Source organism: Ranitomeya variabilis, chromosome 4 (assembly GCF_051348905.1).
Source record: "Ranitomeya variabilis isolate aRanVar5 chromosome 4, aRanVar5.hap1, whole genome shotgun sequence".
In the NCBI taxonomy this organism is placed as follows: Eukaryota; Metazoa; Chordata; class Amphibia; order Anura; family Dendrobatidae; genus Ranitomeya; species Ranitomeya variabilis.
This window is the reverse complement of record NC_135235.1, coordinates 401,168,337-401,194,928: the sequence shown is the minus strand read 5'-3', so window position 1 is coordinate 401,194,928 and position 26,592 is coordinate 401,168,337. Positions and strand designations below refer to the sequence as shown.

Here is a 26,592-nt window from a genome sequence, read left to right as displayed (position 1 = left end):
GACCCCAATTTTTTTTATTTTATCAAGGGTAAGTGGAAAAAAATGACCCCAAAAATTGTTGTGCCACTTCTCCTGAGCATGCCGATACCCCAAATGTGTGGCAAAACCACTGTTTGGGCACACTGCAGGGCTCGGAAGGGAAGGAGCGCCATTTGACTTTTTGAATGTAAAATTTGATGAAATAATTAGTGGCTGCCATGCCGCATTTGGAGAGCCCCTGATGTGGAAAATCCCCCACAAGTGACCCCAATTAGGAAACTAGACCCCTCAAGAAACTTATCTTGATGTGTGGTAAGCACCTTGAACCCACAGATGCTTCACAGAAGTTTAGAAGGTTGAGCCATAACAAAAAACTTACATTTTCCTCACAAAAATGTTCTTTTATCCCCAAATGTTATTTTCACAACGGTGACGGGAGAAAATGGACCCCAAAAATTGTTGTGCAATTTCACCTGAGTACACCGATACCTCATATGTGGTCAAAAACTACTTTTGAGGCAAAGTGCAAAGCTCAGAAGTGAAAAAGTGCCATATTGGAGTTCAGATTTTGCTGGACTGGTTTGAGGGTGCCATGTCACATTAGTAGAGAGTCTGAGGTGACAGAACAGCAGAATCCCCCATAAGTGACCCCATTTTACAAACTACACTTCTCAGTGAGTTTATCTAGGGGTGCAGTGATCATATTGACACCACGGGTGTGTCACAGAATTTTATACCTTTGGACAGTGAAGAAAAAATAATTACATTTTTACTACCAATATTTAGTTTTAGCCCCAGATTTTACATTTTCACACTGGGTAAAAAATAAACCAAAATTTGTCCCACAATTTCTGCTGAATGTGGAAATACCCCATATGTACAGTACAGCTTACCCACACGGCGAGACTCGGGAGGGAGGGAGCGCTATTTATATCCTGGAGCGCAGATTTTGCTAGAATAGTTTACAGACTTCATATACAGAGCCCTTAATTGCTAGAAGTGCAGAATCCCCCCTCAAGTGACCCCTTTTTGGAAATTATACCCCTTTCGGAATTTATCTACAGGTGTAGTGACGATTTTGACTTTTATCTCTGTACTTGGCCGCATTCATGTTTCCATCAATGGCAACAAGTTGTCCTGTCCCTGCAGCTGAAAAACACCCCCATAGCATAATGCTGCCACCACCATGTTTCACTGTAGGGTTTGTATTGGGCAGGTGATGAGCAATGCCTGGTTTTCTCCACACATACCGCTTAGAATTAATCACCAAAAAGATCTATCTTCGTCTCATGACTAAAGACCCTGTGTGGTCTGAAACAGCGTAAGCAAGATGTTTTTGAGAAATTACAATAAAGGACAGAGGTTTTTTTTTAAATAATGGCCTAATTTTCCTCTACCTAATACGTCATTTTGCTGGTGACTGGACTTCCTCCTTTTTGTTTATATGTATCACCAAAATGGTCTATCTTCGTCTCATCAGACTTGAGAATCTTATTTCTCATAGTATGGGAGTCCTTCATGTGTTTTTTTTTTTTTAGCAAACTCTGTGCTGGCTTTCATATGTGTTGCACTGAGGAGAGGCTTCCGTCGGGCCATCTAATATATAATTGCCTAGAATACTACTTCCTGCAATTTGTGCCAACTTCCGTGGCTTTGTCCGGAGCTAATGTTCGGAGATAATGTTCGGAGCTAATGTCCGGAGCTAATGTCCGGAGCTAAGTGACGTCACCAGTGTCCTACACCCAGGCAGAGCACAGGGGCCCCAGGCAGCATATGGGGCCCCAGGCAGAGCACAGTGGCCCCAGGCAGAGCACAGGGGCCCCAGGCAGCATATGGGGCCCCAGGCAGAGCACAGTGGTCCCAGGTAGAGCACAGGGGCCCCAGGCAGCCTATGGGGCCCCAGGCAGAGCACAGGGGCCCCAGGCAGCATATGGGGCCCCAGGCAGAGCACAGGGGCCCCAGGCAGCATATGGGGCCCCAGGCAGAGCACAGTGGCCCCAGGCAGAGCACAGGGGCCCCAGGCAGAATATGGGGCCCCAAGCAGAGCACAGTGGTCCCAGGCAGAGCACAGGGGCCCCAGGCAGCCTATGGGGCCCCAGGCAGAGCACAGTGGCCAAAGGCAGAACATGGGGCCCCAGGCAGAGCACAGGGGCCCCAGGCAGAGCACAGGGACCCCAGGCAGCATATGGGGCCCCAGGCAGAGCACAGGGGCCCCAGGCAGAGCACAGGGGCCCCAGGCAGCATATGGGGCCCCAGGCAGAGCACAGGGGCCCCAGGCAGCATATGGGGCCCCAGGCAGAGCACAGTGGCCCCAGGCAGAACATGGGGCCCCAGGCAGAGCACAGGGGCCCCAGGCAGAGCACAGGGGCCCCAGGCAGCATATGGGGCCCCAGGCAGAGCACAGGGGCCCCAGGCAGCATATGGGGCCCCAGGCAGAGCACAGTGGCCCCAGGCAGAGCACAGGGGCCCCAGGCAGCATATGGGGCCCCAGGCAGAGCACAGTGGTCCCAGGCAGAGCACAGGGGCCCCAGGCAGCCTATGGGGCCCCAGGCAGAGCACAGTGGCCCCAGGCAGAACATGGGGCCCCAGGCAGAGCACAGGGGCCCCAGGCACAGCACAGTGGCCCCAGGCAGAGCACAGGGGCCCCAGGCAGAACATGGGGCCCCAGGCAGAGCACAGGGGCCCCAGGCAGAGCACAGTGGCCCCAGGCAGAGCACAGGGGCCCCAGGCAGCATATGGGGCCCCAGGCAGAGCACAGGGGCCCCAGGCAGCCTATGGGGCCCCAGGCAGAGCACAGTGGCCCCAGGCAGAACATGGGGCCCCAGGCAGAGCACAGGGGCCCCAGGCACAGCACAGTGGCCCCAGGCAGAGCACAGGGGCCCCAGGCAGAACATGGGGCCCCAGGCAGAGCACAGGGGCCCCAGGCAGCATATGGGGCCCCAGGCAGAGCACAGTGGTCCCAGGCAGAGCACAGGGGCCCCAGGCAGCCTATGGGGCCCCAGGCAGAGCACAGTGGCCCCAGGCAGAACATGGGGCCCCAGGCAGAGCACAGGGGCCCCAAGCAGAGCACAGGGGCCCCAGGCAGCCTATGGGGCCCCAGGCAGAGCACAGGGGCCCCAGGCAGCATATGGGGCCCCAGGCAGAGCACAGGGGCCCCAGGCAGCATATGGGGCCCCAGGCAGAGCACAGTGGCCCCAGGCAGAGCACAGGGGCCCCAGGCAGAACATGGGGCCCCAGGCAGAGCACAGGGGCCCCAGGCAGAGCACAGGGGCCCCAGGCAGCATATGGGGCCCCAGGCAGAGCACAGGGGCCCCAGGCAGCATATGGGGCCCCAGGCAGAGCACAGCGATATTTTGGACCACTGTGCGGTGTTTCAGACCCCCTGTGTGATGTCTGGGGCCCTGTTCTTAAGTATATTAAAGATTAAAGTAACGTATATTAAAGTATATTATAGATCAAATTTGACACGTTTATGAGCACCATTGAGTGATATACTCAAGAATGACATAATTTTTCAACATTTTATGGTTTCAAACTGTAAACACTCAGAGTTTTTTTTACTTCAACCAGAAAACCTTAACGGTTCATAAAAAACTTGACTGTTCAGGATATGATAAAAGTCATAGTATTCTGAATCTTTAACTTATAAAGATACCTTTACATGGGGTGATTATTGGTTCCAGAGAGGCTTTCGGCCGATAATCGTACACATGGCTGGTGACAGGACAATACAATATAAACGTTCAAAGGTAAACACTGATAACATTAAAATCTAATATATAATTGCCTAGAATACTACTTCCGGCAATTTGTGCCAACTTCCGTGGCTTTGTCCGGAGATAATGTCCGGAGATAAGTGACGTCACCAGCGTCCTACACCCGCTCAGGGTGGACAAAGATATATGCCTTCGTGGTGCGCGGCACTTTTCTGATTGGTTGCCGCCTGCCGCGAGCGACCAATCAGAAATGTGCCGTACTGTGACACACTCCGCCCGCCATTTTGGTGTGATTTTTGAATTTTTACCTCACAGCAAGTTTCTACTGCGTGGAGGCGGTCCCAGTGACGTCGCTCTTCAAGCTCCTGCCGAATTTCGTCAAAAAAATGATAATACCATTTACCAAAACTATATATATTTAGTTGTGAAGTGGTTCAGTGACATTTTCACACCAATTTTGAACTTTTGTTTGGTGTTTTCTCCATATACTGCCTATTATTCACTGACTGTTATACTGAGAGACTGCCGTTTATTAACCTCTTCTTTGCCACACTGGGTATATTGCTCTATTATTTGCCACATAAGGACATTGTCCATTATTGCCCAGCAATTTGTCTGCAATATAAACTGCCTATTTATTAATATCTGTATTCCTGCAAAGAACTATTGCCTATTATTAACTGGCTATTTTCCTACTACCTGACACTGCCTCTTATTAACCTGTTGTTTGCCACCACCACGCTTAAAGCTGTTTAGCTTAGCCAACATGAGCTCTAATAGTAAGGATACTAATGACACAGAGCCCAAAGCTGCTGATGGCGCACGTAAGATTAGGTCTGATATAAAATATACTAATAATGCAGAGCAAAAAGACGCCGATGCCGCACGTAAGCGTAAACAGCGTGCTAACAAGAGTACAGAGGATAGATGCAAGCGCCTGGACACTGTTAAGTATAGTAATGACACAGAGTCCAAAGCTGCTGATGGCGCACGTAAGATCAGGTCTGATATAAAGTATGGTAATGATGCAGAGCGAAAAGCCGCCGATGCCGCACGTAAGCGTAAACAGCGTGTTAACAAGAGTACAGAGGATAGATGGAAGCGCCTGGATACTGTTAAGTATACTAATGACACAGAGTGTAAAGCTGCTGATGGCGCACGTAAGATCAGGTCTGATATAAAGTATGGTAATGATGCAGAGCGAAAAGCCGCCGATGCCACACGTAAGCGCAAACAGCGTGTTAACAAGAGTACAGAGGATAGATGCAAGCGCCTGGATACTGTTAAGTATACTAATGACACAGAGTCCAAAGCTGCTGATGGCGCACGTAAGATCAAGTGTGATATAAAGTATGGTAATGATGCAGAGCGAAAAGCCACCGATGCTGCACGTAAGCGCAAACAGCGTGCTAACAAGAGTACAGAGGAGAGATGCAAGCGCCTGGACACTGTTAAGTATACTAATGACACAGAGCCCAAAGCTGCTGATGGCGCACGTAACATCAGGTCTGATAATAAGTATACCAATGACGCACAGCGAAAAGACACCGATGCTGCACGTAAGCGCAAACAGCGTGCTAACAAGAGTACAGAGGATAGATGCAAGCGCCTGGACACTGTTAAGTATACTAATGACACAGAGCCCAAAGCTGCTGATGGCGCACGTAACATCAGGTCTGATAATAAGTATACCAATGACGCAGAGCGAAAAGCCGCCGATGCCGCACGTAAGCGCAAACAGCGTGCTAACGAGACTACAGAGGACAGACAGAAGCGCCTGGACACTGTTAATGCTGCTTGCAATAAACGCATTACTAATGAGTCTTTTGAGGACAAAACTAATCGATTAAGTAATAAAACTGCTGCTGCACGCTCTCAACGTTGCAAACATAATATTTCCACGTCCTCAGTCATAGATTCTGCCCACAATACAGCTTCTTTGTCTCCATTCATAGAATGTGTGCAGCCTGAAGCTCCTTTAACCGTTGGTAAATCTGCACGTAAGCGCAAACACTGTCTTACTTACACTCCAAATGATAAACGCCGTCGCCTGTACACCGTTAAGTCTGCTTATAAGACATGCTTCACACCTGACTCTTCTAAGGCAACAAACAAACCATTACCAAATGCAGCTGGTGCACGCCGTGAACGGCGCAAAAAAACCGCTTGCACCTCCATATTAATAAACCACGATACACCTTCCAACTCCTCAGTGATTGAATCTGTGGACAGTGAAGATCCTCTACCAGGTCCACGCTTTATATATGTTGGCTTAAAGAAACATTCCAATGCTCCGTTACCACAACCTGTACCTCAACATCCTACAGGTTTTACTAATGATGACAGTACCATAGTAGAACACTCCTGTGGTCCTATGAACTATTTATGTGAACATTGTCAAGCATTACATTTTAATGCTGAGATACCAGCAGATAAAAATTTTACTCTGTGTTGTCACAAGAGTAAAGTGCATATACCTATACCCCAATATCCCGAGGTCTTTAAACGATTGCTGACAGGGGAGAGTGAGTTCAGTAAGAATCTCATGGAAAATATTCGTAGTATTAACAGCTCATTTGCTTTCGCCTCCATGGGTGCCAATATATCCCCTCCACCTGGACATGGCCCTTACTGTTTCCGTATACATGGACAAATATATCATCGTACTGGAACCCTACATCCCAGTGATGATCAAGTTCCAGCTTATGCCCCACTGTATATTTTGGATACCGCTACCGCGAATGAACAACGTTTAAACTGTGAACAAAATCAAAAATGTCATCCCACTTTGATGAGTATAATTGCTCTTCAGTTAGACAATGTGAATCCCTTTGTTGCTGCCTACAAAATGTTATGAGATGTGGAACATGAAGAACATCTTAAAGCTGAAGCTAATGGCACTCTCATGCCAAATATCATCATGGCCCTTAAACAAGATCGGAATCAAGACCCTCGCCGATATAATAATCCAACTGTCAATGAAGTTGCTGTCGTATTTGAAAATGACAATGGAGAGCCACCATTTAATCGTGATATTTTAATACATTTACAACCGGACCCCAAAAATCCTTTGGCGCCAAGAACACAACAGGTCAGCATTCTACACAGTAATTTAGATGCTTTACTCTATCCTTTATTTTTCCCTTACGGAGACCAGGGCTGGCATGGTGGCCTCAAGCAACAAGGGCAAAGTCCATGCAGAGTTACACAACTGCAATATTACTGCTATGTGCTGTCTGTCCGTAATCAGTTTAATCCACTCCTGAATGGTGGCAAACTCACTCAGCAGTACTTAGTGGATGCTTATGTGAAAATCGAGGCAAATCGCCTAAATTATATCCGTCAACACCAAAAGGATTTGAAAGTAGAGGATTATTGTGTACTCCAGGAACATCTCCAGAAAAAATCCATTGAGAAGGGCATCCCCATTGGAAAAACGGTCATTTTACCATCTTCGTTTGAAGGCAGTCCCAGGAATATGCAGCAGCGGTACCAGGATGCCATGGCTATTGTGACTAAATATGGTCGTCCTGATCTATTCATCACCATGACCTGTAATCCGAAATGGAATGAGATTACTGAGAATTTGGAACCTTGGCAGCGTGTGGAACATAGACCTGATTTGGTGGCACGTGTTTTCAAAATAAAACTGGAAGCACTCTTAAAAGACATTAACAACGGATTATTTGGGAAAGTTTGCGCTATGGTTCATGTAATTGAATTTCAAAAACGTGGCCTTCCACACGCTCACATTTTGATTATTCTGGACAGCAACTCCAAATTAAGGACTGAGGAGGACATAGACAATACAGTGTGGGCTGAAATTCCCAATCCTACCCACTACCCTCAGCTCCATAAAATTGTTCTCCAACATATGATTCATAGTCCGTGTGGAGAACACAACCCAAATTCTCCCTGTATGGATCTGGGGAAGTGTACAAAAGGTTTCCCTAAAGATTTGCAACCAAGAACCATCATAGCTAAGGACGCCTATCCTACTTATCGCAGACACTTTGGCCCATCTTTTCAACACCATTCTAACATGATTGACAATTCGTGGGTGGTTCCATATAATCCGTTCCTGCTATTAAAATACAAGTGCCATATAAATGTCGAAGTTTGTGGTTCCATTCAGGCTGTGAAATATTTATTTAAATACGTCTACAAAGGACATGATAAAGCCAATCTTGAAATCTGCCAGACTAACATCCAACATGATGAAACACACCAATTCATGGATTCAAGATATGTCAGTGCACCAGAGGCAGCTTGGCGAATATTCTCATATCCAATGCATAAACAATCTCATAGCATCATTCGCCTTGCTGTACATCTACCGCATTCTGAGCCACTCTATTTTCATGAGGATGACTCTATTGGAAACATCAAACAAAAGCTGCATCAAAATTCTACACTTATGGCCTACTTCAAGCTTAATCAGAACGACCATCATGCTCATATTTATTTATACCGTGAAATTCCCGAAAACTATGTTTGGAAAGAAGGTTCTTGGGAAGTTAGAAAGCGAGCAGGTGGTTCTGTGATTGGACGAATGTATACTGTCAGTGTGAAAGACCAAGAACGCTACTATTTAAGATTGTTATTGTTACATGTCAAAGGTGCAACCAGTTTTGACAGCATAAAAACTGTACACGGAGTCACACATGAAACCTTCAAAGATGCGGCATTAGCTCTTGGCTTACTATTTGATGATAGTCTGTGGAGAAATACATTACTTGATGCCAGTATTCTCAACATGCCAGCACAGCTACGTGACATGTTTGCCTACATTTGTATTTTTGGTCCTCCAGCTAAACCTCGGGACTTATGGGATGAATTTAAGGAACACTTTGTAGAAGACTACTGCTATGCATACCACTCCGACACTCTGGAGTGTGTCAATTGTGAAGGCTATGCTATGACAGATGTCCAACATGTTCTTAAAGCTCATGGCAAAACTTATACTGATTTTAATTTGCCACGTCCAGTCAAGAAACAACACCTCCTCCCACAGTATGATAAAGATTATGAGTTATCAGCAGCTGCTGAAATGAAAGCTACTCTAAATGAGGACCAACTTTTTGCTTTTGATGCTATCACTCAAGCTTTAGAAGACACTAATTCTACAGCAAAGTGTTTTTTCCTTGATGGTCCTGGTGGCAGCGGAAAAACGTACCTATATCATCTACTCCTACATCAGCTAAGAGGACAAGGAGACATTGTGTCACCTGCTGCCACTACTGGAATTGCCGCCAACTTGCTACAAGGTGGACGAACCATTCATTCTCTTTATGGGATTCCAATTCCTGTGAATGAAACATCTGTTTCCAGGATTAAGAATGATACCAATGCAGCAAAAGATTTGCACAGCACTAAACTTTTTATTATTGATGAGTGCACAATGCTATCCAAATATGCATTGCATGTCATTGATAGAGTTTTACGTGATGTCATGACAACAAATGTAGCTCACAAAGAAAAAACACCGTTTGGAGGTAAAGTGATTGTTTTTGGAGGCGACTTTAGACAATGTCTTCCTGTCATCCCTCATGGGACAAGAACTGATGTTGTAGAGAGCTGTATAAAATATTCACAACACTGGCAACATTTTACTCGCCTGCCACTTATTAACAACATGCGCTCCATTGATCCTCACTACAGCAGTTGGTTGCTTCAACTGGGAAATGGTGAACTATCTAATGAACATAACCTTGGAGATGATGTAATTGAAATTCCTCCAGACATGGTATGCACTGGCTCTTTAATAATTGAAATTTTTGGAGATAATCTTTGTATTGATGTGAATGACACCGAAAGCATAAATACAGCTGCATCTCATGCAATTTTATGTCCAAAAAATGAGGACGTTGAGAAAGTCAATTCCCAAGTCATGGATTTATTGATAGGTGACTATACTGAATATATCAGTGATGATTCCATCGATCCTGATGAAGCTGATGACCTCGATCAATACCCACTTGAGTTTTTGAATTCACTAACACCAACTGGAATGCCTTCACATCGGCTGAAACTTAAAATTGGCACCATTGTCATGTTATTACGTAATCTGAACACGAACAAAGGTCTCTGCAATGGTACGCGGCTCATTGTCACTGCCTTACATGCCAATATCATACTGGCTAAAGTAATTAGTGGGTCAGCAGCAGGAAATGTGGTATTCATTCCACGAATTGATTTGTGTCCATCAGAGACTGGATTACCTTTTAAATTAAGACGGAGACAATTTCCCATCAAGCCCGCATTTGCAATGACCATAAATAAATCTCAAGGCCAGACCCTCCATCGAGTTGGCATTTATCTACCAGAACCTGCTTTTGCCCATGGTCAATTGTATGTTGCTTTTTCCAGGGTGAAGCAATGTTGCAATGTGAGGGTTAAAGTGGTTAATACACCACTTCAAGGACAATTATTGGCTGATAGTACTAAAGTCTTCACACGTAATATTATCTACAAAAATATTTTAGTTTAAAGTTACTTTTCTTTTTTTTCATTATTCAGTTTTTCTAATAACATAGACAGCAATAGGCAAATTCTATGTATAGAGATAAGGAAAAAAAACAAAAACAAAAAAAAATTAGTGTAGCCATAGACTTATAGATTTTAAGTACTTATGTAGGAAACTAGACTGTGGCCCGATTCTAATGCATCGGGTATTCTAGAATATGCATCATGTCCCCGTAGTATATGGACAATGATGATTCCAGAATTCGCGGCAGACTGTGCCCGTCGCTGATTGGTCGAGGCAACCTTTATGACATCATCGTCGCCATGGCAACCATTATGACATCTACGTCGATACTGTGCCCGTCGCTGATTGGTCGAGGCGAATTCACGGCAGACTGTGCCCGTCACTGATTGGTCGAGGCAACCTTTATGACATCATCGTCGCCATGCTGTGCCCGTCTCTGATTGGTCGAGGCCTGGCGGCCTCAACCAATCAGAGACGCGGGATTTCCAGGACAGACAGACAGACAGACAGAAAGACAGACAGACAGACAGACGGAAAAACCCTTAGACAATTATATATATAGATACGTATATAACATACGTACTCATTAGCATATAGGGTTAATAACTCTATATCATATCTACATAAATTTAGAAATATGATATATCAATACATATTTTTATAGGTAAGTAGAACACACATTAAGTACAAGATGTAAGATGTGTATCATCCAAATGCCTGTATTTGGTGATAGGAACCTGTATTTGAAGCTCCAGCAGTATAGCTGCTGAGAGATTTCATTTTGTTTTTAAAAAGGGTGAGGTTTTTGTGAACAGGTAAGAGACGGGTGGGATGGCTGTTCACACACATCTCTATCTCCAGGTGTGTTCTGTACATAGAAATAGATATATAGATAGGTACATATTTAGATAGATAGGGAAAGAATAGAGATTTTGCTTTCACATCAACATTTTTCTGCTATTTGGAGAATTTATGGTGGAAAAAAGGCTATTTCTGCACTTCCTGCCTAAGGGCTGACCCACGCCACTCTTGCTGTAAGTTGCATGCAATGTATACGGAATTTGTACTTCACTTGCGGCAGGTGCGGCACATGTGGTTTCTGCAGTTTTCGCCACAAAATCTCCACTTACCAGTGTTTTTGTTGTGGCTGCATTTAATGCAATTGTCGAAGCCGCGTTTGCCGCATTTACTGCAAGTTAACTCCAAGCTTCATCTACATTGCATGGCACTTGCTGAAAGTGTGTTGTAGGTCAGTTCTTTGGTGCCAAGTGTGGAAGTTGTATTGTTTTTAACATTACTTCTGCAAATATCAGAAACATGCAGATGTGAAAGAGGTTTGAGTATTAAGAAATAGGAATCAGTTAGTTAGGACCCATCAGTTCAAAGGCTACCATGATGTGGTTGATGGGCATGCTTATATTAGCCCATCGGTGTACTATGAACGTTGATTTCTTAAGTTTTACACTTCTGTAAAAATAAACACAAAAAATTTGGATACACAAAAAGGCTTTTATTTCTGTTGTACTTATTAGAGTTATTTAAAATGAAGGCTTAGCTAAGCCCAAGAGATGATTAAAAACGTTTCATACCAACCCATCAGATGTAAAATTACTGTGAAAATACCTGATGGGCACACAAGTATGCGCCAGTATGGGTACTAAGAGCTTTTCCACATAATAATGAAATATTTTAAAATGTCATAGAACATACCAATATACATAGTTATTGATACATATTATTTATTATTTACATTATTGTTCTTAAGCAAAGAACCGTTGTTGTGGCATTTGCCACAACACGCAAAGTTGTTGTCTGATGTCTTTCATCACTCCCCTCATAAGCATGTTCATGGATCCTGTGTAACTGTACCTTAAATAACAAGAATTGTCAAGAGCTGGTGAGTGCAGCCATTTTTTGTTCTTTCTTACTATTATTTATTAATTGTATTATTCTTACATTTGAATAAATAAAGTATATATGGATTCTAAACTCCCGATTCTTTAGAATCGGGCTGCCATCTAGTTCTGCCATAAAGGCCCGACTGGTGGCCCGACTGGTGGAGGGCTGCAGTGATAGTTGACTTTGTGGAACTTTCTCCCATCTCCCTACTGCATCTCTGGAACTCAGCCACAGTGATCTTGGGGTTCTTCTTTACCTCTCTCACCAAGGCTCTTCTCCTTCTCCCACGATTGCCCAGTTTGGCTGGACGGCCAGGTCTAGGAAAACTTCTGGTAGTCGCAAACTTCTTCCATTTAAGGATTATGGAGGCCACTGTGCTCTTAGGAACCTGCAGAAATTCTTTTGTAACCTTGGCCAGATCTGTGCCTTGCCACAATTCTGTCTCTGAGATCCTTGGCCAGTTCCTTTGACCTCATGATTCTCATTTGGTCTGACATGCACTGTGAGCTGTGAGGTCTTATATAGACAGGTGTGTGCCTTTCCAAATCAAGTCCTATCAGTTTAATTAAACACAGCTGGACTCCAATGCAGGAATAGAACCATCTCAAGGAGAATCACAAGGAAATGGACAGCATGTGACTTAAATATGAGTGTCTGAGCAAAGGGTCTGAACACTTGTGACCATGTGATATTTCAGTTTTTCTTTTTGATAAATATACAAAAATTTCTACATTTCTGTTTTTTTTCAGTCAAGATGGGGTGCAGAGTGTACATTAATGAGAAAAAAATGAACTTTTTTGAATTTACCAAATGGCTGCAATGAAACAAAGAGTGAAACATTTAAAGGGGTCTGAATACTTTCCGTACCCACTGTATTTCAGTTCTACAATACAAAAGTGAAACTATTATATAGAGTAATTACAAACAGAGTGATGTATTTCAAGTGTTTATTTCTGTTAATGTTGATGATTATGGCTTACAGCCAATGAAAACCCCAAAGTAATTATCTCAGTAAATTAGAATACTTTATAACACCAGCTTGAAAAATAATTTTAAAATCCGTAATGTTGGTCTACTGAAATATATGGTCAGTAAATGCGCTCAATACTTCGTTGGGGCTCCTTTTGCATCAATTACTGCATCAGTGCAGCGTGGCATGGAGACGATCAGCCTGTGACACTGCTGAGGTGTTATGGAAGCCCAGGTTGCTTTGACAGTAGTCTCCAGCTTGTCTGCATTGTTGAGTCTGGTGTCCCTCATCTTCCTCTTGACAATACCCCATAGATTCTCTATGGGGTTAAGGTCAGGCGAGTTTTCCGGGCAATCAAACACACTGATACTGGTGTTTTTAAACCAGGTATGGGTACTTTTGGCATTGTGGACAGGTGCCAAGTCCTGCTGGAGAATGAAATTTCCATCTCCAAAAAGCTTGTCGGCAGAGGGAAGCATGAAATACTCTAAAATTTCCTTGTAGATGGCTACGCTGATGTTGATCTTGATAAAGCACAGTGGACCTACACCATCAGGTGACATAGCTCCCCAAACCATCACTGATTGTGGAAACTTCACACTAGACTTCAAGCAGCTTGGATTGTGTGCCTCTCCACTTTTCCTCCAGACTCTGGGACCTTGATTTCCAAATGAAATGCAAAATCTACTGTCATCTGACAACACTCTGGACCACAGAGCAACAGTCCAGCTCTTTTTCTCCTTGGTCCAGGTAAGATGCTCCTGGCATTGTCTATTGGTCATGAGTGGCTTGACCCAAGGAATGTGACACTTGTAGCCCATGTCCTGGATACTACGCCTGTGTGTGGTGGCTCTGGAAGCAATGACTCCAGCAGCAGTCCACTCCTTGTGAATCTCACCCAAATTTTTGAATGGCCTTTTCTTAACAATCCTTTCAAGGCTGCGGTTATCCCGGTTACTTGTGCACCTTTTTCTACCACACTTTTTCCTTCCACTCAACCTTCCATTTATATGCTTGGATACAGCACTCTGAACAGCCAGCTTCTTTAGCAATGACCTTTTGTGGCTTACCCTCCATGTGGAGTGTGTCAGTGACTGCCTTCTGGACATCTGTCAAGTCAGCAGTCTTCCCCATGATTGTGGAGCCTACTGAAACAGACTAAGGGACCTTTTTAAACTCTTAGGAAGCCTTCGCAGGTGTTTTTGTTAATTATTCTAATTTACTGAGATAATGACTTTTGGGTTTTCATTGGCTGTAAGCCATAATCATCTACACTAACAGAAATAAACACTTGAAATCGGTCACTCTGTTTGTAATGACGCTATATATGAGTTTCACTTTTTGTATTGAAGACCTGAAATAAACTAACTTTTTGATGATATTCTAATTTTGTGAGAAGCACCTGTATATAACCTGTTTGGTCTCTCTGCATTTTTATTTTATTTTGAAGTCCCTGTTGGGCTTTTGGTTATACTGCCTGTGGGTGGTATACTGAAATAACGCTCACAATTGAATAGTAATTGATCTCTTTTCTATAGTATTTTTGACCATCAATTGCTTTTTTTTTCAGTTTCCTTTCTCAAGTAGTTTTGTTAATATTAGTGTGCATCCATTTAGTGCAGTGGCACATATATTTTTCTTTTTCTGTTTTGCATGATTGTTGATTTACACTACCAGGGGTGTATACTGTCACTTGATGCGCTAAGTATTATTTCCTAAAGTGGGAGTGAGCACGGGTGTTATCATATTCTTCAGATCGTTAATTACAACATCACTCAGCGTGAAATTTGGAGGGGAGAAGTCTAGGACTCTAGCATCACCTTTTGTATATAACAGTCCTAAAACTTAATTTTCTATATATTTATATATTGCAGCCATGAAACTAAAGTTGATTTTAATCCTAACTTTCTGTCTATTTAATGCAATAATCTAATTGCTTTTCTAATGTACCTTATCTAAAATGTTCCTATCATTCTCTCTCTACCCTGTTTTTTTTTTCACTTTTGTTTTGATGACGTTTCATTTGAGAATCCCCATTCATGCTGGGAAACTTACCGTATATACTCGAGTATAAGCTGAGCTTTTCAGCCCAAATTTTTGGGCTGAAAGTGCCCCTCTCGGCTTATACTCGAGTCATGATCGGTGGTGGGGTCGGCGGGTGAGGACTGTCATATACTCACCTAGTTCTGGCGTTCCTGTCGCTCCCCCTGCCCGTACCACGGTCTCCGGGTGCCGCAGCCTCTTCCCCTGAGCGGTCACGTGGGACCGCTCATTAGAGAAATGAATAGGCTGCTCCACCTCCCATAGGGGCGGAGCCGCATAATTCATTTCTCTAATGAAGCGGTGCCGGTGACCGCTGATAGAGGAAGAGGCTGCGGCACCGAAGACCAGCTGTCCGGGGGAAGGAGCGGGACGCCGGGAGCAGGTAAGTATTACATATTCACCTGTCCTCGTTCCACACGCCGGGTGTCGCGCCATCTTCCCGGCGTCTCTCCGCACTGACTGTGCAGGTCAGAGGGCGCGATGACGCATATAGTGTGCGCACCGCCCTCTGCCTGATCAGTCAGTGCAGAAAGACGCCGGGACGGGACGCCGAGGAGCTGCAAGCAAGAGAGGTGAGTATGTGTTTTTTTTTTTTATTGCAGCAGCAGCAATGTCACATATTTATGTGGAGCATCTGTGGGGCAACGGTGCAGAGCACTATATGGCACAGCTATGGGGCAACGGTGCAGAGCACTATATATATGGCACAGCTATGGGGCAATGGTGCAGAGCATTATATATATATGGCACAGCTATGGGGGAAAGGTGCAGAGCACTATATGGCACAGCTATGGGGCAACGGTGCAGAGCACTATATGGCACAGCTATGGGGCAACGGTGCAGAGCACTATATGGCACAGCTATGGGGCAACGGTGCAGAGCATTATATATATGGCACAGCTATGGGGCAACGGTGCAGAGCACTATATGGCACAGCTATGGGGCAACGGTGCAGAGCACTATATGGCACAGCTATGGGGCAACGGTGCAGAGCACTATATATATGGCACAGCTATGGGGCAACGGTGCAGAGCACTATATGGCACAGCTATGGGGCAACGGTGCAGAGCATTATATATATGGCACAGCTATGGGGCAACGGTGCAGAGCACTATATGGCACAGCTATGGGGCAACGGTGCAGAGCACTATATATATGGCACAGCTATGGGGCAACGGTGCAGAGCATTATATATGGCACAGCTATGGGGCAACGGTGCAGAGCACTATATGGCACAGCTATGGGGCAACGGTGCAGAGCACTATATATATGGCACAGCTATGGGGCAACGGTGCAGAGCATTATATATATGGCACAGCTATGGGGCAACGGTGCAGAGCACTATATATATGGCACAGCTATGGGGCAACGGTGCAGAGCATTATATATATGGCACAGCTATGGGGCAACGGTGCAGAGCATTATATATATGGCACAGCTATCTATGGGGCAACAGTGCAGAGCATTGTATATATGGCACAGCTTTATGTGGAGCATCTATGGGGCCATAATGAACGGTGCAGAGCATTATATGTGGCACAGCTTTATGTGGAGCATCTATGGGGCCATAATGAATGGTATGGAGTATCTATTTTTAATTTTGAAATTCACCGGTACCTGCTGCATTTTCCACCCTAGGCTTATACTCGAGTCAATAAGTTTTCCCAGTTTTTTGTGGCAAAATTAGAGGGGTCGGCTTATACTCGGGTCGGCTTATACTCGAGTATATACGGTAAATAGTACATCATCAGGTTGGCAGAGGCTGTGGTCACTGCCGCAACTGCTTTCCTCACCCTTAAATGTATCACCATCAATGACATCCCTTTTAGGATCTAGTCTACTGTAGTCCCTGCTCTACTGAGAATCTGCTGGTTTTCAATTCTGACACATGCTCAGTATCAGCTCCCTTCGTGATATTCCTTTTCAATGCAAAGTGACAGTGCACTCCCCCACTGGATCTAATGTTAAGTGATGAGTTATCAGTACGCATTGAAAAGGGGGAAATGCAGAGAGCAAGTCAACGTAACAGACGACACTGATGATGCTTTGTTTCATGGTGGGGACAGAGACTACAGCACTCACTACAAGTCCTTCCACCTGATGATGTCTCATTTGAGTAACCCATCATGCACTAGGATACTGAAACAAAACGTTATCAAAACAGAAGTAAAATAAAAAAAGGGATTTTTAATTAAAGTACGGTATTTTTCAGACTGTAAGACGCTTTTTTAACAAGAAAAATTCTTGTTAAGAAGTGTGTTTCATCATTCCCTATCACAGAGATAGCTGCAGTCTCTCCTTCTGTCTGACACTGATGTAGGTGATCGGTACAGAGCAGGAGAGGAAGCTACCGGGAATGAATGGAGGCTGCAGGAACTGAGCAGTTGCAGGTCCTTCTGCATTAGTAATTCCAGGACCTTCTCGGTCATGTGACTGATCACATGACTCGAAAGGTGCTTGAGTTAATCATGTGGAAGGTTCTGTAAATGCTCTGCTGCAGCCTCCTTCCGGGTCTCGATTAGGAACTCCAGGATGTAGTTATGTATGTGTGTGTATGTCTATATGTGCATGTAGCAGAGCTGTGTATGTCTATGCCAGGGGTGGGCAATTAATTTTGCCATGGGGCCGCATGAGAAATTGGGATGGTTTTATAGGGCCGAACTAATATAATTACCGTTTTTTTCAGACTATAAGATGCACCAGACCATAAGGCGCACCCCAAATTAGGGGTGAAAATTGCAGAAAAAAAGATTTTTTATAAGATGGGGGTCCGTCTTATTGTCCGAATTTACAGTATCTTACCTGAGGGCTGGCGGTGGCAGAGCAGGGTCACAGGAGGCATGCTGTCGGCAGAGGTGGGGTGATGCGATGTGGCGTGCATCTGAGCAGGGTCCCTTCCTGCTTAGGTGGGCGACGCCACGGCCTGGTGTCCATGGGGGGGTTGCAGCAGTGGTGTGGCGATGGCAGAGGTGCGGTATGGCGTGCGCAGGGTCCCTTCCACCGGTGAGGTGACGCAGCGGCCCGGAATGCAATGTGAGCAGCAGAGCCGGGTTGAATATCGGTGGCAGCGGCCATCTTCCCGAGGCCGCGCGTGAGCAGATGGAGTGCTCTGCTTCACGGGGCTTCAGGAAAATGGCCGCGCATGCGCAGATGGAGATCGCGGCGGCCATTTTCCTGAAGCCGAGATCTAAATCTGCAAACTCGGCTTCAGGAAAATGGCCGCCGCGATCTCCATCTGCGCACGTGCGGCCTCCCGCGGCCATTTTCCTGAAGCCCCGAGAAGCAGAGCACTCCATCTGCGCATGCGCGGCCTCGGGAAGATGGCCGCCACCACCGATAAACCAGTGATCAACCCGGCTCTGCTGCTCACATTGCACGTGACGTACAGGGCCGATGCGGAGCTCAGCCTCTTTTGACTGGTGGCATAATGCTGCCTCCGGTCACAAGAATGATTGACACAGCCGGGAGCCAATGGCTCCTGATGCTGTGTCAATCACATCCTGACACAGCGCATACAGTTCCGACAGCATGTGGATGAGCTCGGGGCCTTCACTCCAGCCGCCAGCGGTCCTCCTCAGAAGCGTCTGGCCGAGCGGTGCCGGGGGCGGCTGTCAGAAGTGATAGCTAGCTGGCGGGCCGTTTAAAATCATCAGGCGGGCCGTATGCGGCCGGCGGGCCGCATCTTGCCCAGGTCTGGTCTATGTGCATGTAATGTGCATGTAGCAGAGCTGTGTATGTCTATATGTGCATGTAGTATGCATGTAGCAGAGCTCTGTTTGTCTATGTGCATGTAGCAGAGCTCTGTATGTCTATATGTGCGTGCAGCAGAGCTGTGTATTAATGTATATATGCAAATGTAGCAGAACTGTGTGTATTTCTCTATATGCACATGTAGCAGAACTGTATGTGTCTATATATGCACATGTAGCAGTGCTGTGTGTCTCTATGTGCACATGTAGCATTGCTGTGTGTATATCTATATGCGCATGTAGACCAGCTGTGTGTTTTTCTATATGTGTATGTAGCAGAGCTGTGTGTGTATGTATATGTGTGTTGTGTGTATAGCACTGCAGAAAGACACTGACAATAAATTTATTACCTCCCTATTCTACCCTAGCACATTAAAATTAGTGATAATGACCCCTCCACTTTACAGTGCCGGGGAAGTTTTAATTAATAGGGAACAATGTTTTTCCTATTTTCTGCTGTCTAAACTTGGGCTGTACCTTATGGTAAGGTGCATCTTATAGTCTGAAAAATATGTTATATTAGAAAAGAGAATAGATTATTTCATTTCATAGATAGAGATTTAGGATTAAAATCAACTTTAATTTCAGATCACCCCCTTTAAGAATTGTGCCTGATTTATGTAATGGTGCATTTGCAATTTTTTTACAGTTTTGATGCCTTCTACCTTCTTTAGCTTTGCTAAGGTGTGCCTTTCTTGACCGTTGATAGTGCATTTACATCTTGCCAACGTGTTCCTTTCTTCTATTTGGAGTGAGAAACAGATGTCACAAATTTGCACAATTTTAGATATGACTTTTAAACTTGAAATTTCCTCCAAAATAGTGCAGGATAAGAAATTGCGTCTTTCTAATGACTGTATCATTGTGTGTCAGGTTCTTGTAAGGTGTCAGGATGTCACTGTCCATTTATCTATGGAGGAGTGGGAGTATATAGAAGGACACAAGGATCTGTACAAGGATGTAATGATAGACAACCATACACCTCCATCTGTGCCAGGTAAGGCATGTGATACTTAACTCGGGATGCACTATGAAAAATAGTCTGATCGTTTCTATAGATGTAGACCCTTTCAGGCTGAAAAATAAGGATATTTTTGTGCTGTTGGTTCCTCAAAAAATATACCTTTGTATTTTAAATTATTTTTCTGTGACTCCCATATACTTTAATGGGAATCAACCAACTATTTGTCTCTGCATATGATAGCCACTCATCTTGTTGAGATGTCTATGGTGTGAAAAGCCCTTCAAGAAATGCCAATGCTCTAGAGTCCATTAAATCTTTATTGTGTGCTCTCACAGGCAGCATACAAAAATATGCTAATTTATATACATGCACATACCGTAGCAAAGCCAGGTAGGCTAGGGTTAAATCCTAGCACCAAAGGTTGTGATTAGGTGCACCTGGATAGCTCTGCATATAACCAGGCTTGGTGTTTACCTTAGTCAGTCAGTTGGGCGAAATGAAATTACCAGAGTGGATTGTATTGGAGCTGCAGACAGAGAGACAAGCCAGAATCTCTCTATGAGAAGAGACTGCACAGGACATGAGCACCAAACTGATTCCCCTTTCCTGGCCCCCATAAAGTATGATTCCAATTAAAGTGCCCCCCAAACAAAGTATGACACCCCTCTTTTGAATTTTCACACATTATCCTGCGCACGCACAGTATGATGATGCTACTTTACACTTTCCGCCCAAAGTATGATACCCCTACAGTGACCCTAACACAGTATATTAGACCCGACCCAGCCCTCCGTATAGTATAATGGTCCCCAAACAGTATGATGGCCCCTACCAAAACCTCCACATAGTATGATGGTCACAACACTCCACATTGTATAATGGCCCCCACATAGCCCTCCAAACAGTATAATGGTCCCACATAGGACTATAAACTGCGTAATGGCCCCCACACAAACCTCCATACTGTATAATGACCCCCTGCATACTGTATAAGGGCTCCCATTCATTTAAAGAAAGAAAAATACTCATCTGCCCTTGTTCCCTCTGCTGCTCTGGTCTTGCAATGTGTGGTCTGAAGTTCTGCACAGTGGGCATGATGTAGTGACGTAATCGCTGCGCTAGGATGTCAGATGCACAGAGGAGGGAGCTGACAGCTCCCTGTTCCATCATTGCTTTCAACTGTATTGGCACTCAGGATGCTGATACAGCTGAAAGTGCGATACCATACAGGGGAGGCTAGGTGTACCATAGTAGTCGCATGGTCTGCCTCTGTTAGCAGTACGCCACAGGGTCTTAGATATCCTTCAAAAAAGGCTGGATAGTGTCACACGACCACAGGCAATGTCTGTGGTCCGTTTTTAGTGTTGAACGAGTGATTGCGTGCCCTTCAGGCGCGCGCGGTTATTACAAACCACGCAATGGGGTGTACCCACGCACCAGACTGGCGTATGTGCAGACTAACAGCAAACATAAATACCTGGTGTCCCTCTCCTGCCACTCCTACCTTGTTTATGAAAAAGCTCTGTAGTTAATACTGTTCGGGTAGAGCTATCCGATAGCGCTATCTATGAAAAAAGTGAACGAGTAGAGCTATCCCATAGCCCTAATCCTAGAGGAAATGAACGGGTAGAGTTATCAGAAAGCGCTATCCCTCAATGTTCCTGAGCGTAAGCTATTTCACGTGGTTGAGCGCACTTGGGATCTGCCCCCGAGGCCCTGCCCATGCCCAATGTTTGGTCCGTAGACCGCGGCTAGGAGTTAGTCCCGCTTTTGTGTACAACATTTTTTGGCTTTTACAATTGTTAAAAAGCCTAATAAAAGACTTCTTTGTACACACAGTTGACAGTAAACCATTTGTCAACTTTAGGAATAAGTTTACCTTGCTTCTGTGTCTCAAATATTTTGACCCTTAGGCCTCTTTCACACTTCCGTCTTTGTAGTCACGTCGAGATACGTAGTTTTTTGAGAAAACAGGATCCTGCAAAAAAATTTGCGGATCCTGTATTTTCTCATAGACTTGTATTAGCGACGTATCGTGACGGATGGCCACACTGGATCCTGTGGAATTTGACGGCCCGTCTTTTCCAAAAAACGTTACATGAAACGTTTTTTGTCTGCAGTGGAAAAACATTCCCCGATGCCTCCTGCGGCATACGTCGTTACACAGAATGGAAGCCTATGGAAACTGGATCCTGCGCACACTGTGAAACGCAGGAATCCAGTGACGGATGCAGTTTTTACTTCTGAGCATGCCTGGAAGCATATTCCAACCCGGGGAAAAGTTCATTCTCTCTCTCTCTCTCTCTCTACTTCATACCTCCAAAATTCAGGTGGAAATTCATTCAACACATCCGTCATAACACTGGATACGTTGCACACCTTTTCCCCTATTTTTACAACGTCCGTCGATACGTCGGTTCACTGCCTTCTGACGCAGCACGACCGACGGAAGTGTGAAAGAGGCCTTATTTGTTGGCTTTTCCTTCCCCTGGAGAAAGCCACATATAACTGCCAGTGTGAAAACACTCGGAGAGGCAAATAAATGCCTACAATATCCAAGGATTGCCCCTGAGATTTATTGATGGTCATTGCAAAAGCCAACATGACAGGAAACTGACACCGTCACATCTGGACTGGCAAGTTTTTATCTTTGGAAATCAGGTCAATTCTTGGAATTAGAACTGTCTGACCCTTTGCTTTTCCATTTAAAGCAACTGCATGAATAACGTTTGTTTTTAAGCTTTTCACATAAAGCCTTGTGGCATTACAAAGGCCACGCTTTCTGTTAGGAATACGCAGGAGCATAATTACAGCTCCTGGTTTCAGCTTTAGTTCATGAGTAGCATCCCAGTGGGATTCAAAGAGTTAAGAAACTCTACAGGGTAATCTGTGAGAATCACACCCTCCTCTTCAGCAATTGTGTCCATGGAGCGATATGTTGAGTGTTCACCTTCACTAAGAATTTTGTCGTTCAAGGCGAGAACATCATCATTCAATGGCATAAGAATTGCTTTATTGGCAATTGCTTCTACCGTTGCATCGGTAATCTCAATTGAGTCGCCAAAAATAGCTGTAATTAAATCACCCTCTTCAATAAAAGAATTCGGGATTTCAATTGTGTCTTCTGGTAGACCATATACATTTGACTACTCTCCATTGCCAAGTTTCAGTAACTATGAGTTGTACTCAACTTCGTCCTGAGACGTTCTCATATTCTGCTGTGACTGGAACCGTGAAAACTGATTCCAGGATTTTGAGTATTTAATGGTGGACTGTACAATTTGGGCTCTTTTTCCACCTTCCACTATTGGTTGGGGTTGACGAAAGTCACCACGGTTTATGAAAACTTTTCCACCAAATGGTCTTTTTTTTCCACATATGTCTTGGAACAAATTATCCACAGCGTTCATATTAAAACATGGAGTCATTGTATCTTCGTCCCAAATAACGACAGATGACTCCCTAAGCTCCTTTGGTTGAAGTGAGGTTGGCTTAATTTTTGACTCAGTGGTCTCATTTGTTGTAATTCCAAGGCTAAACTTAGAATGGTAGGTGCTACTGTTTTGTAGTAATGTAGCCGCCAATCCAGTGGACGCTACTGAGCAAATAGACTTCTTTTCTGCTTGTAGTGTCTTTTGCAAGCAGTTGTACAAAAATGTCTTTCCACTGCCTCTTGGGCCTTCCAGAAAAAAACAGTGTGAGCTAGTATCGTCTGGCTGTGATGCAGCATTGACTGCTTGCATAATTGCATCGAAAGCTGATTTCTGAGCTTCATTAAGCATAGCTTTCAATTGCTCAGCCTCCTGCTTTATTACAGCATAATTCAGTTGGTCCAGTATTTCATCTGGAACATTTACTGGAGTTGTCAATCCGTAGTCAGCACAGGACTTTTTATTGCTTAAGAGCACTTAATTAATATCATGAAGAGCCAGTTGCTCAGTAATTTCTGGAGTATACCGCCTGGTGTAATCCTTCATAAATTCAGTTTTATATTTTTGCCATAATGCCAATGGTTGAGCTGGTTCCCCATATACACAAATTATAGCAAATAATTCGCAAAGTTGGTAGGGCATTTGGAAAGCAATTGCATCCGTTATACCATCTTCCCATTGGGAATTGTCTTACAAAAGATGAAGATCAATGCACGCATTTTTATACGTTTCATGTATGACTCCATTGACAGTCCTTAAGCAAGAGACTTTGCTCCTCTTACGTGAAGTAAAAAGAGTCTTAGGTAATACAGCTCTCCATCTGTTTAAGAGACTGTATACATTTACTCCTCTTAAGTGAAGTAAAAGGAGTCTTAGGTAATACAGCTCACCATCTGTTAAAGAGACTGTATACATTCGGGCAATTGTTTTCCCAAATTGAGCCATTCGTTTTTTCCATCCTTCTAGTACAGCTTTTCTATCCCAGACATAGTGTTAAGGGATTTCACTGTACAAATGCTGACGGGAGGAAGCATCAACTCTGTTTAGCTCAAAATAAGCCTGCAGAGTAGAGGCTTTTGAGTCTGAAATAACCATATCCACATTACCATCTTCGAAAAACACTTGCTGCATGTTCTCAAGGTGAACAGCAAGCCTATTAACCCCTTCATGACCGTGGGATTTTTCGTTTTTCCGTGTTCGTTTTTCACTCCCCTCCTTCCCAGAGCCATAACTTTTTTATTTTTCCGTCAGTTTGGCCATGTGAGGGCTTATTTTTTGCAGGACGTGTTGTACTTTTGAACGACATCATTGGTTTTACCATGTCGTGTACTAGAAAACGGGAAAAAAATTCCAAGTGCGGTGAAATTGCAAAAAAAGTGCAATCCCACACTTGTTTTATGCTTGGCTTTTTTGCTAGGTTCATTAAATGCTAAAAATGACCTTGACCTGCCATTATGATTCTCCAGGTCATTACGAGTTCATAGACACCTAACATGACTAGGTTATTTTTTACCTAAGTGGTGAAAAAAAATTCCAAACTTTGCTAAAAAAAAAAAAAAAAAAAATTGCGCCATTTTCCGATACTTGTAGCGTCTCCATTTTTCATGATCTGGGGTCAGTTGAGGGCTTATTTTTTGCGTGCCGAGCTGGCGTTTTTAATGATTCCAATTCGGTGCAGATACATTCTTTTGATCGCCCGTTATTGCATTTTAATGCAATGTCGCGGCAACAAAAAAAACGTAATTCTGGCGTTTCGATTTTTTTTCTCGTTACGCCATTTAGCGATCAGGTTAATGCTTTTTTTTTATTGATAGATCGGGCGATTCTGAACGTGGCGATACCAAATATGTGTAGATTTGATTTTTTTATTGATTTATTTTGATTGGGGCAAAAGGGGGGTGATTTAAACTTTTATATTTTTTTTATTTTTTTCACATTTTTTTTTACTTTTTTTTTAAACTTTTGCCATGCTTCAATAGCCTCCATGGGAGGCTAGAAGCAGGCACAGCACGATCGCCTCTGTTACATAGCAGCGATCTGCTGTTCGCTGCTATGTAGTAGAAAATCAGGTGTGCTGTGAGCGCCGACCACAGGGTAGCGCTCACAGCTATCGGCGATCAGTAACCATAGAGGTCTCAAGGACCTCTATGGTTACAATGGAGAAGCATCGCCGACCTCCGATCATGTGACGTGTCTGCGTTTGACAGCGGCATTTAACTAGTTAATAGCGGCGGGTGAATCGCGATTTCACCCGCCGCTATTGCGGGCACATGTCAGCTGTTCAAAACAGCTGACATGTCGCGGCTTTGATGCGGGCTCACCGCGGAGCCCTGCATCAAAGCAGGGGAGCTGACATCGGACGTACTATCCTGTCCGATGTCAGTAAGGGGTTAATGGTATGTAAAGCATCATGCATTGCATTTTTTCTGATTCTCCACATGCCCTCAGGGGTGCTTATATTCCGAGAATCTAGGTACATGGCTGGTTCATTTCAATTTATTGTATCAAACTTGATATTGGCACAGTCATGTCCTTTGTATACATATTTGAAAAGATATTTAACACTTTTTATTGAAGCACATATCTCAACATTGATATGGCAATTGTACTTGAGTAATAAATAGGGGTTGTATGGAACTACCCATCTATTGTCGATTTCTCGCATTCCTCGTCTGGGTTTCCCAGTATTGCGTCGACGGTACTGTGGGTAACCTTCAACATTGGGGTTTGTCTCTGTATTAAATTCCTTTGGGAATTTTTTTGCGCATTGACCATCTGTCATGCATATAGCACCAGGTTGATCTTCGCCACATGGGCCATGAATCATGTGCTTCATCACTGCCTCATGCAGTTTTGGATTTGCTGTCTCATTTGGGATTTCAACAGAGACCAATTTGTCAATTATTTTTTTGTCCCTCGGTTTATCTTCCTCTCCGAGGATTAAGAGCATGTGAGCGTGTGGTAGTCCACGCTTTTGAAATTCTATTACATGCACATAGGCAACTAAAATGTGTTTTTTCAAAATCTCGTTAAGCACGGCTTGAAGTTTGATTTTAAATACTCATGCAACCAAATCTGGTCTGAACTCTGGCCTTTGCCAGCCTAAGTTTTCAGTAATTTCTTTCCACTTTTGGTTACAGGTCATAGTAACAAAAAGATCTGGCTTTCCGAATTTTCGGACAATTGTCATAGTGTCTTAGTAATTTTGCTGCATAGCTCTTGGGCTTCCAATGAAAGTGGACGGTAAAATTACTGGTGTCCCAGCTTTTAGCCCTTGATGTAATGCAGCATTATGGATGTGATCCATAACGCCGGCATAACTGTAGACGCGTAATGCCTTTTGATTTTGTT

At 44.2% G+C, this 26,592-nt stretch overlaps 1 protein-coding gene across 3 annotated transcripts in view; it reads left to right on the top strand.

Moving 5' to 3' along the window:
- Positions 1–26,592, top strand: part of LOC143764906 (uncharacterized) — a 92,533-nt gene that overhangs the window by 49,276 nt on the left and 16,665 nt on the right. For 2 of the 3 annotated variants that reach the window (XM_077251004.1, XM_077251002.1), the window contains exon 4: positions 19,720–19,843. The exons of the other annotated variant lie outside the window; for it this stretch is intronic. In XM_077251004.1, the coding sequence (XP_077107119.1) occupies positions 19,720–19,843 (124 nt within the window). The remainder of the gene's footprint in view (positions 1–19,719; positions 19,844–26,592) is intronic. 3 annotated transcript variants of the gene reach the window in all.